This window comes from Pagrus major, chromosome 18, assembly GCF_040436345.1.
Source record: "Pagrus major chromosome 18, Pma_NU_1.0".
NCBI lineage: Eukaryota > Metazoa > Chordata > Actinopteri > Spariformes > Sparidae > Pagrus > Pagrus major.
Window position 1 is genome coordinate 30,975,361 of NC_133232.1, and position 12,365 is coordinate 30,987,725.

General features: G+C 41.8%; 1 protein-coding gene across 1 annotated transcript in view; it reads right to left on the bottom strand.

The window, feature by feature from the left end:
* The window catches only part of tnmd (tenomodulin), a 47,260-nt gene extending 39,048 nt beyond the window's left edge, over positions 1-8,212 (bottom strand). The window contains exons 1-2 of the mRNA XM_073487640.1: positions 8,165-8,212; positions 5,559-5,693 (exon numbers count right to left, since the gene is read on the bottom strand). Coding sequence (XP_073343741.1) covers positions 5,559-5,693; positions 8,165-8,212 — 183 coding nt within the window. The remainder of the gene's footprint in view (positions 1-5,558; positions 5,694-8,164) is intronic.
* Positions 8,213-12,365: the final 4,153 nt, after the last annotated feature.

Here is a 12,365-nt window from a genome sequence, read left to right on the forward strand (position 1 = left end):
TTTGTCTTCCCCCCCCACACCCATATTATTCTAGCTCCTAAAAAGAGAATCGCAGACACACTCAAATGCTGTATGGCACAATCAATAACTCCCGGCGGGCTCTGCAGTGCTGTCACGCTCTCTGTAGCACTCACCGTCCCAGAAGAAGGCAATGTGCCACAACCGCCATGAAGCCTTCCTACCTCAGGCACTCCACTGGCAACAATTTAAAACAACTCTCTTTTGTTTTTTCCCGGCCTGCATCCCCTCCCTCCTCCTCACTGTTCCCTGAGTAGAAGGCATAATGCATCATCTTAGGAGGGAGCCCGTAGCGGCCTAATTTAACAGCCAGGGAGAAACACCAGTGGACACCGGCCTGCTAATGAATGAATGAGCCTGACGTGTAAAATCAGAAAAGATTACAGACTGAGGGGCAGGCCTCCCAAAAGGTCTCGGCAAACCAGCTGTTTAGATAAGCCCTGTTACCTCCCCAGAATAATAATTTGTCCGCATGAGACCGAGTAAACAAACAAGGAGTGTGAGGAGAAGTTAGCACCGTCTCGTTTTATTCCTGGAGACAAACTAAGAAAATAAAAGCGTCAGGAAGATAGGATCATATCACAATCAAATCTTGTGTCTCCCCTCCCCTGTTGCATGTTGACATCTGGACACTGAGGGGACTGTTGGGTATACACAGCCTCTGAGCAATAAATAAACAAAGGGGGGCCTGGCCTTGAGAAGCCGTACACCTGTGACCAGTGGAAAAGCAGCAGGCGCAGCAGTGTTCATTAAAGAAGCCGGTCCTGACAGTGAGGCATTTAAGAGGCCATCAGGAGCGACAACTCAGCAGCTACCTTGGGACCGGAGAGGGGAAGGCATCAAGGTGAGCAATGCAATTTCAGCTTGAATAATGGAGCACTTTCCTCAGGTCTGACATTCATGTATTTCTCAGGCAGTTTTGCCATACAGCCCCACCAGCACCTGTGAGCTATTCAATGCTCCTCAGGAAAAACTGGTTTACAATGTCTACAGGTCCACAATTACTCTGTGCCTGGCTGCTGGTCTGCAGATAATCTCCCTCAAAGTGCTTCATGAATTAAAAATAGCACCAAATATATCAAATCTAATGATATGAAAATTTAGATCTGGGATGTTCTGCACTACAGACATCATCTAGATTGTATTCTTCTCCCCGCCCCTCCTCCTCTCTTTGAAAATAATTTCGTCAAGGCGAATTATTCTCACTTTTCTGTTGGATTCACCAGCCAGATTCCATTTTCACAGAGTTGCTGATGTAAACTGGTAATAACAGAGGATTAATTTACAAGGAGGCAAAATCCCCCAGTGAGACTTGTGGCCCAGAACAATAATGAGCGCATAGTAAACAGAAACATGCCGTAAGCCAGAAGAGAATGCAGACGCACCTAATCTACACACGGAAACACACAATGCACACCGATGCATACACAATCGCATACATGAAAGCACGACCACACCCTCACACACACACACACACACACACACACACACACACACACACACACACACACAAACAAACACAGAGGCAGAGAAAATGATGGCAAAGTATCTTCCCCGGGCCTCTGTAACAACATATGTTTTCAGGTAATTAAAAGAAGATCCCAAGCGGTTATCATGTCATATTGAAATACAATGCCTGGAGCAAATTACCATTCTGTGGTTATTAATACAAAGCCGGGTGCGCGAGGTCACGTCGCCTTGGTGAACTGTGAGGAGAGACCAGAAGTGTTGGCTGCAGTCGCGCTGCGGTTTTGACTCCTAATTAGGATGCTAAGGTCAAAGAGCTATGTAATGTCTGGTGTATTATATGCATTGTGTGTTAGTAATTGTTTTTTAATGCATCGTAAGTTCAAGTATTGACCGAGTACAAAACAAATTTAGGCAGTAGTCAAATGCAAGTTGCATTTTAAGGACGTGCATCTTGTAATCAATGTATTTAGTAATTCGATCGAAGGCAGTATTAGTGCTTCCTCTGCATGTTATCTCCAAAGCTGTGGATTCTCAGATTTGTCAGATTTGATCCCTCACTTATCTCGCATGATGTTCAACACGCCATCTAAGTAATGTCAGGCTGCATCCTCGTGCTTCTCCAACATCTCTTTCATTTGATTAGATTTTATCTGCGGCGAAAAAAAGATGCGACTCCAACAGTTAGTTTGCACCTCTCACATATACTTATCAGTTTTCAGTCTGTCAAAACAGCTGGAGAAAAACACATCTCAAACTGAAAAGAGATCACGTCCAGAACTTTCTCTATAAACTTGTATTTCACTTGTGAATGCACTTTTCAAATCAGATGTATTTTTTTTTGTGTGCTGGAAGTACAAAACAAGAATTCAAGCTTTCATCATCTGACTAATTGAGAAACTCCTTTTGTTTGATAACTGAGAGGAGTAATAACCTTCACTGATGCAGCGTTTTTCATAACAAAGTTACAAGGTTGAGCCATGATTCATACACTCCAGGGCTGCAATAGGTTACACAAACTCATTTAATGAGCCTACAGTAGAGAAGCAACGGTAAAATAAAACATTAGCCGGATTCTTTTCCTTTTACGGCCCAAAACTGTAAACTACCTAAAAGAAAAAAAGTTATTAAACGACTTTTTTAATAGATGAAATCGACCCATCGGGGTACTTTACCCTCGCGTAACATCACCGCCCCCTTCTGGCTGAAAACAATCTTTCTGATCTGAATGGCGGTCGATACAAATTCTAACGAGTCTGCTGAATTAACAGCATAAAATAAGAAAACCGTATGTCTAGGTATTAGTTTGAAATACTGTGGCCAGTCAGGTAAGCAGTTTTATTCAGAGTCGTTACATAGAAAAAAAATAAAGAAATATCTGATGATGAGTCCTTTCAGTCTCAGTCTCCATCAAAGTGGACGAACCTGACGCACACAACTACCTTATTAAACGTCCAGGTCCTTTATAATCTGTCCAGTGTGACTTTATTGTAAACTAATCACATCGCTGTGGTGAAGCAGAGCCGCCGTCACTGCTCTGACTGCCGTTTGTGCTTAAGCACTTGACCGCTGACTCGGAGCTGAGAGGAGGTGAAACCAGGCCGGTTTAGCTCCACTTCCAGCGTTACTTTACGCTGTTTACAAGGTTCATTATTAGAAGGTAGGTCGGCTCAATTTATGTGTATTATTAACATTAAAACACCCTCTGCTCCTGGCTAAACCAAACTCCATTATAAAAGCAGGTGTTTTATGGTTGGGCCTTTTTTTTCACGGTAAAATCTGCAGTTACAACTTCAGGAAGGCGCTATTTTGATTCACTTCAGTCTACAGACACAATAGACACACAAGTCATTCACTCAGTAACATCATTAACTAACTTGTGATGAAGTCTTTGACACTTCGGACACGTATTGACTGGCCGGGTCTCCCTGTGGATGACCTGAAGCCACAGATCTCTTCTTTACCTGCCCTTCATTCTTCGGGGAGGTAAATAAAATCATAACCTTTGGGATTTTTTTCATTGTTTGACATGAAAAATGCATCAGAACGGCTTTTAGGCATGTCACTACGAGCAGTTTTCAACTTTGGCGGAAGCACTGAGAGCTTTTGGGCGTGGTCGCTCTGGAGACCGATCTCATCTATAGACTATACTCACACGGCGGCCATTTCCCTCTGACAATGTGCTCAGGATGGGAAGCTCAATTTTCTTATAAGTCCATCAATTTAATGCTTCCTGATCTATCAGCAACTTTAAAGATGATGGATGGTGAAAATCTATAGGGACATATTTTCAAGGTAAAACAAAAATATTTGATATCCTGTTAGCTTCCATTAGACAACAGCTAATCTAAGCTAACATTACCATTTATTTAAAGGTCCAATGGTTTATCGAATGCTGCGCTGGTCTCTGATGTTTGAGCACTCTGACAGAAGCACTGTACTTTAGTTACATTTAAATATGAGTCGTCACCTGCATGCTCATCTTTGTGCTCAAATAATAAACAACCACCTCTCACTGCTGTTTTCTAAAATAAATTATGTACTCTCCCTTTGGCTGCAGATACAGTGCTCTGCTGCCCACAGTCTATACACGTACGTGCCAGACGCTGCTCAGGATTAGCTGGTGAGTCAAGAAATGTCCCGCTGCGTTGCACCCAAAAACCATCCTCCAAACAAGGTCTTGGCTGCCACACTGATGCAGAAGAACTAATCCATCCGTCCATCCATCCATCAATCCGACTCTTTACCTTCAAAGTAGTCCCTGGATAGTTTTTCTGAGGATACATACCTTTCTTTATACCATCCATCTGTGTCTGAGGGAGCTTCCTCCCCATCTGACTGACAGGTGATCCTCCTTTGAAGTGGCTCCATCTCACTTGCTGATGTGGAGGCCAGAGAATGAGCCTCCCCCCCTCAAGACCCCATTAAAGCAAAAACCCAGGGTCCGCGGGTTTGATATTCATCGCCTGGGCAACCTCTGCCATCAACACATTTTGTGCCACGTGAGAATGATCACAGCTTATTAAAGTGGAAATAATGACTGCGCTACCTCCGGCATGAAATATTTAACAAGGACAAAGGAGATGGCTCAAAGGTGATTCATATCTATGTTGAAAGGAGAGAACGTGGACAATACCGTCTACGCAGGAAGAGGAAGATGAACCTTGGTTAACCTGAGCTTGGGAGAGACTGTCTGCAGTTGAAGTTTGTATCTAAATGGAGGAAGGAATAGTCGTCTGCTGAATTAATGTTTATTGTTGGTGTAACAGCAAGCACATCCTGCATGGTACATTTCCCCCCCGTTCAACTCATGGCATTTACAGTACACACAAAGCAGTCTGAAATAAATGTGCTCATTTTTAACCATCATTTCATTATAATCATATTCTCTCATTTGCAGCCGTGCTCAGAACGTATAGAGCCTCCAATCTGTGGATGTGAAATTATTGATGTATTTCTCCCTCCAGCTCGGGTAAATTAGCTTTTTTGGCCTCTTGGGAAAACCAGGGGGAAAGAGGCAGAGCGAAAATGTTCTCCATCAAGTGTGATTGAATTGGATTTTACAAGATGAATTGCCAGGACAAGAGTTTATCCCAATTACATTGGCAAGAGGTTTCGGTCCCCGCTGCAGCCACTCTGGTCAACAGCAATTAGGGTCAGCTTTGAGTTATCAGGAGCCGTCATTGTGAGAAGATGTTTACAATGTGAGCAGAAAGCAGATAAAATGCAACGGGGCAACATTTGGAGCAGTAAAAAAGAAAAAGGAGGTTTGTGGTTCAGTCCAAGAACTCATGAAATTACAGATCTGACAGCCAAAACATGAGCCGAGCAAAACACAGCTGTCTTTTCCATAACCCACACATCTTTTAATCTAGCAGAGCACAATACAGTCTGCAGAGGCTGCCTTTGGCTCTTTGTGTGGCCGTCCATTTTCCTTACTCGAGTATTTTTTTTCTTTGATGTAACCTGTATGATTTGCTGATGTGGTGACTCAGTGAGTCTTTCATCTGTCTCTACAGACAATGGCAATAAGGCTGATGATTGGCAAACAGTGAGCTGATGCTTCGTCTTACCTTCCCCAGACCGGGGCTCCACAGGTATCTCAGGCTGAAAACAGAGAGAGCCAGAATGAGGAAGATCAGCGCCAGAACCAGAGCCACTCGCTGGTAGGTGTGGTATTTGTTCTTCTTCTCTTTTCCCACCTCAACCTGCAAACATATGGTGTATATATATAGTCCAAATAACCACAGTATACCTCACAGCCAACAGTTAGCTGATAAATACTTTTTTTTGCTCTCATGTTGGTTAACATTTTGTGCTAGCTTAGCATAAAGACAGTAAACAGCTCGTCTGGCTTCGTGTAACGGAAACAAAATCTGCCTACCAGCACTCGAAATAATGAATATATCATGTTCCCTGTGTTTAACAATTTCACATAAGCCTCCGTAAAAAACCTGAAATGAGACGTTACTGTACATGTGCCTTTGGACAGAGCTAAGCTAGCTGTTCCCCTCCTGTTTACAGTGTTTATGCCAAAGTGTTTATGCTAAGCTATGCTAGCTCGATTTCATGTGGAAATTTACTGATGACAAAAAATAGGACCTCCCTATCCCGAGCGCTGTGAAGAGCGGACTGCGACGAGCGCCACAGAAAGGTTACGTTCATTAAACTTTTTTCCTCAAATGAAAACTCTGCCCGCTTTAGTCAATTCCCCGAGCTTAAGGCCACAAATTAATAAAGACGGGCTTTTGTTCCAGCGCAGCGCCAGCGGGGAGCGAGTGAAAGCTTCTCATTCACACCGGACCACTTCTGAAGGTCTCGGAGGACAACAGAAGAGCAGATATGTTAAAAAAAAAAAAACACACAGAGCCAACTTCAATTAGCGAAATTGGTGTTGCTTATCTTCCTGTCTTTAAAAATGATGATAAAGCAGCTTTTGGTTTTCTATTGTGGCTGAGGTTGTTCCAGTAGTTAAGCTGCAGCAGATTGGACAGCGGACAGACTTTAAATAATTTGGAGTAATTATTTTTGAATACCAGTGGTCGGATTTTTTGGGAACCTGTGTTCTGTTAAAATAACTATCCAAAATAGTCCTGATATATATTTTATATAGCCTTTCTTAGTATGATTTGAAAAAAATACAGTATGCAGCTGGCATGAAGTACAGGAGGAAATAAGATTTAGTAATAATGGCCTACACTTCCACTGTGCGCTTGTTGAATATAGATTGAATTTCTGATTTCTGGTAAATACATCAGCCGCACGACTTTGGGGAAGGACAGAGGACACATTATTCAAGAAAGCCCCCCAAAAACTTTACTATTAATAAAATCTAGACTGTTGCCCTTCTTTATTTGACATATTAGGGACAGTAGCCACGCAAAAAAAAACATGAGGCACATCAAAGTATTGTACATTCCTAAGGCATGATGAAAAGCAGTTGGATATAGAGCCAAACATTCCTTACAATGAGAATCTCTCCGAGTGAAGAAAGAAGAAGAAAAAAAAAAAAAGTGGCTGAAATCCTGCGTTCTCCGGTGGGAGGTTGCATAAGCAGTGGAAACTTAAATAGAGGACAAACCTCTCTGCCTGTGCCTTGAATATCGAATACTCACAGGAAGGAGGTGGGATTGAAAGACAGACAGACAGACAGACAGACAGAAATAAAAGCAGGGAGGGATGGAGACAGCGAGCAGCCTCAGAGCGAAGCACCCGCCAACTAGTGTTTAAAGGTTTAGCAGTTCAGAATCAGCCAGGCAATTCCTCTTGAGCTTTGTGAGGAAGAGTGCCCGGAGCCCCCTGCTGTTATCGTGCGAAAAAAAGAGCACTTGCTCGAGAAAACAACAGGAAAAAAGAAGGCATAGCCTACATAATCAGCAAGCAGAGGCTGGTGGTTTATCACACTGGGACACTCTCATATAAGCATTTGAATTTCTAGGAAAAAAAGTATTCAGAAATAATGTACCACAGGTGATGTTTTAATCATAATCATTATCCATCCATCACCTACAGGGTGTTCAGGGTGAAAACGCGTCTGCTGGAACAGTCTTTGATGGGCGGTGAAAGAGTTGACTTTTTCCATATATATATATAAAAGTTATATGTTGCTCTGTTGTTCACAAGTTCTGCAACAAGTGGAGTCTGAAATCCTTCTTTCTTTCTTCCTCCTCTCAGTGCCCCTTCTTCCTTAATAATAAAACTCAAATAAAGATCATTCTCAGTGCATATTTGAATGCTGCCTGCATGTGAGAAAAAGGGAAATTTTTTAGATATTAAGCAAATACAGTGGTTTCAGGTGAGGCTGAATATAAGGGACGAAATAAAGGAAGAAAGCCAAGGTGAAAAGCCAAAAGGAATTAGATGGAAAAATTACTATTCTGTGGAAACTCAGATCACTGAGAGAGATCAAGCAGCTCTCCTTTTTATGATTTAAAAAAAAAGAGGCACACTTCGGACATATTTCACTTAAAGCTTACACTCAAATATCACAGGATTTTCTCCACCCCCACTTTTAAACCACCACGACTGACACCTGTACTTAATTTATGGAGCTGTTAAAAGTTTAAGGTTGCTCCCATTTTCTTGACACTGTGTGACCTAAAATTCTTCCAAAATCCTTCATAAAGACACTAAATGTAAGAATGTATATTGTGCAATTAATAAATCAAACTGGACTCACATCTTTCCACAGGATCTGTTGACTGCTGGATTGACTGCTAGCCTCCATGATGCAAGCTCACAGGAGGAATCTTTCCGATCGTCCTAGCTGGGGAAAAAACTCTGAAGCAAAGCAAGGAGCCCCAGCTTTCATACCGTTGCTGTAATTTGGGAGTGTGCTGAAGGGGAGGGAAGTTTCAGATAGAGTGGAATTACTCAAACATTTGTGATACCCATTAAAAGCAAAGGCAGATGTGCCTCCTGCCTGCTTTCATTTCAGAAAGGTGGGGAGCCACAAATGGATTCAGACTGAAATACATGCCCTCTGTTGAATAAATTAACTACTATACTTGAACAAAAATACTGTAATGATTCATCGCTTTTTAAAAAGATTTGCTGCTTGGAGGACACAAAGTTTGCACGTGGAAAAAAAAACACATGTATCTACATAATGCGGATTCTGATCTTTTCAGTTATATTGTCTGAAGTATCAAAAAGAGTTCAAGTGCCGTCTTTCTGCTTTTGTTCCCCCGTCGCTCAGTCGGCACACTCGACTACAAACAGGTGCACTAAACAAGAGCTGAGACGACTGAATAGCAGCATAATGAAAGAGTCAACCTTATAAAATGAGAGGAATTTGCACTTGTGCGCATAAAGATGTAAAAGAGGAATGAAGTAAAGACTGTAATCGGAGGACAGAAGTTTAAAGAGCCCCTCCAGAGATGTTTTAAGACATATAAAAATACTCTCCTTGAAATCATAATTTGGTTTTTCCACATAAAAAAGTTCAATTATCTTATTAAAAATACCTAAAGTTAAGTCTTCTCCCGCTCTCTCACTTATATACCCAGAATATCTGTCCAAATATTGTTTATTTCTAAAGTTGAACTGCCTGCTTCACTGAAAACTTCACTCTCAGTGTGTGAGTACTGGAAGTCTCCAGGGTTGGGTAGTAACAGATTACATGTAATCAGGATTATATAATCAGATTACAACAAAATAAGTGAGTGATCGGACGAGATTAGATTAAAAAAAGTACTTACTTAAAGTTACATTGTCAAGGATTACTTGATTACATTATTCATTACGCCTTTAAAGGGGCAGTACAACCCAAAATACATATTTTCTCCTCTCACCTGTAGTGTTGTTTATCTATCTGGGAGGTTTCGGTGTGAGTTTCAGAACTATACTTGAACTGCTTGAGCTAGCTCGGTTAGCTAGTTAGCAACCCGACCCATGTTCAATGGTTTTTATAATGAATGTTGACTGTTTTGTAAATCCCTAATATGTATGAACTTAAATGGACTTGCATTTCGACAGTGCTTTACCGGTCTACAGATCGCTCAAAGCGCTTTACAACACTTGTCATATTCACACACACATTCACACACTGATGGCGGAGGCTGCCATGCAAGGCGCCAACTGCTCATCAGGAGCAATTTGGGGTTCAGTATCTCGCTCAACATGAACTTCGACATGCAGCTGGGGGGAGCCTGGGAGTTGAACCAACGACCTTTTGCGATTACTAGACGACCCGCTCTACCTCCTGAGTACAGCCGCCACTTAAAATCTACAAAACTGCTGATATGTGCACAGTTCAACAAATTAATAGACCCTGAGTGTATTAACATTTAATTCATATTGGAGACCATCTATGTATTTAATTTATGATTTATTTATTTTTCCATTTGATATATTTTTTCAATTATTTGACTCCATATATTCTAATTTATTTGCAGAGCTTTATTAGTTTAATTATATGGTTTTGTTTGTTTTAATTATATCTCTTTATTTTGTTTTCCTCTACTCAGCACATTTGGGTTCTTGTTATTTGTAATTATCCTGCTCAATAAAGCAAAAAAAAAGAAAAAAGAAAAAAAGTTAGCTAGCATCTCGTCCATGAGTCGATGCCGGCTCCTGCATGAAGCTGATTACAACACGGTCTGTTAGCTTTAGTAAAGCGGGTCATGATTTCTAGAAAGAGACACTACTGCAGACACGTCTGGTCCTGGAGACTCCTGTAATAACAGGAACGACCACAGAAGCAGTTTTCAACTATTATTATTATTATTATTATTCAGCACGATATCATCACAATTTTCAGTCGTGAGAAGCCTCTCAGTTCTTTTTTTAAATGCAATCAGTATTACAAGGGATGGGTTAAATAACACGTGCGGTAACTGAAGCAAACATTGCCAAACTCAAAGCTTTATACAGCTCTTGGCAAGCTTACTAATGCCATCTGATTTGGTACCCAGTTATTTCTCTCACCCATACAGTGCACCATGAGTTGTTTCTGAAAATGTCACGGTGACTTCTTGAAGGTTTGATGTCCTGACAGCAGTTACTTTTCCTGCCTGGTCAGAAATGTGGTGGAAAAATGTTTGTTTCGTTTTAGTTTGTACAACAGTCACAAATGCTTTTATGGTTTTTAGAGACCTGCCATTCTGCTACAAACAGCAGATCATGAAACACTAATCTGTTGTCTGTATTAAGATTAATCTGTAGTGGAAGTAAATAAAGTCAGATAACAACAGCTCGGAGAAAGAGATTATGATACTTGCATATAATGAACCGCCTTGTCTTCAAGATGTAGTGCTGGCATGGCTGTTTTTCTGTAAATTACCTCCTCGGGTGTTAATGCCAATAACATACACACAGCAGCAGCCAGGGTAATACTGATAAAACCACTTTTTTAATCCCAAAAGTTTAAAATACAAACTCTGCCCTCTCCCGTCATCTCTGGCTGTTTATTCCTCCAGAAGCTCCAGGCTCTGGACGCAGCTGTCACCTCCAGAGCTCGCCAGCTCCAGCAGCTGTCTGCGAGTTAAGGCTCATGTTAACAGAACAAACAGCATCTGTCCCTCCGATACAGTTAACCTCACAGCAAGCCATTTTATTTGTCTGATACATCACAAGATCGGCCAAGCTTGCAGATAACTGTTGCTCAAAGCAGCCGAGACAGTAAGTAAGGCCAACACTACGGTTTTACAGTGTTTTAACATGGCCTCTTATGGGGATTGACTCGATTTTGGAGCCAGCCTCCAGTGGCCACTCGAGATACTGCAGTTTTTTTGTACTTCGACCTTGGCTTCATTTTTTTTTTTACCTTTTACACAAGAACCATCGGCCCTTTCTCTCACGTCAGATCTCTGTGAGTTTTAAAGAGACATTGGGTCTTTCTCCCATTGTTCCTCACCTGCGTCTCATATCTACCTGTGCCGCCTCCTCGTGCTCCCTGGTTTGTTTTACGCTCGTTGATTTCTGTTTTGATGCCTGAGTTTTGGCTGCCTTTGCTTTCTCAGACTCATGTCTGCCTGCCTTTGTTGCTTGTAATTTGGATTTCGACTTTCGACTTCATTAAAGCTCGCCCCGTGTTTGGATCCTATTTTAAAAACGTGACACGTGCGTCAGTCTATAACTGTCATAGAATAACACACGATCACAGGTGATTTTGAATTCAGGACTTGTGAAGACGCATTTTTACATTGTTGTACTTCATTATTCCATCGCCATCATTATCAACCACAGCACTCTTCTAACACTGACTTCTCGCATGGCACAGCTGACAGCATCTTTCCAGCATGCCACCTGTTTTAAGACCTGATACATAACACACACAATGCACATCAGATTTTATCATAACATACTTTGTGACAGGGAGCGGAGGGTACGGTATCAGAGCACACCTGTGTTCAGCCTATTTATACAAACCACCTGTCAGGCGTTTTTTTTCCCCCCGCACATCATCTGCACAAAGCAAAAGCTTGAATGGTGCGATAAAATGTTTTGAAGAGATTCCAGTTTATCAGAAACGCGATTTCACAAGCCAAAAGTTCCACTTCACACTCGATTTGCAGAAGTGAAAAACGGCGGCTCGGTCAATACCGTCTGAGGTGGAACATTCCAGGTGAAATTGGTCAACCCGAGCGCCTTTAGTGTGGCAGCCAACATTTGAGCACATATTAAGTCTGTCAGATCTGATAGCTGTGCGACCTCGTCAGCTCTTTCCCATTGATATAAATCTTTACAATTACTGTGACATTTTGCTCGGGTAAATCAAGTGGCGGGTCTTTCAGGAATAGTGTTGTGTCAGCAGCAGAGTTGAGCATCCTGGGACCCTCATTCCCCCGATAGCATTCAGCGGCGGGCTGGAGGCTTTGACACCCGCAGAATAGAATAAACAGCAATTTAGGTTGATGGGAGCAGCCTTAGCAAACCAG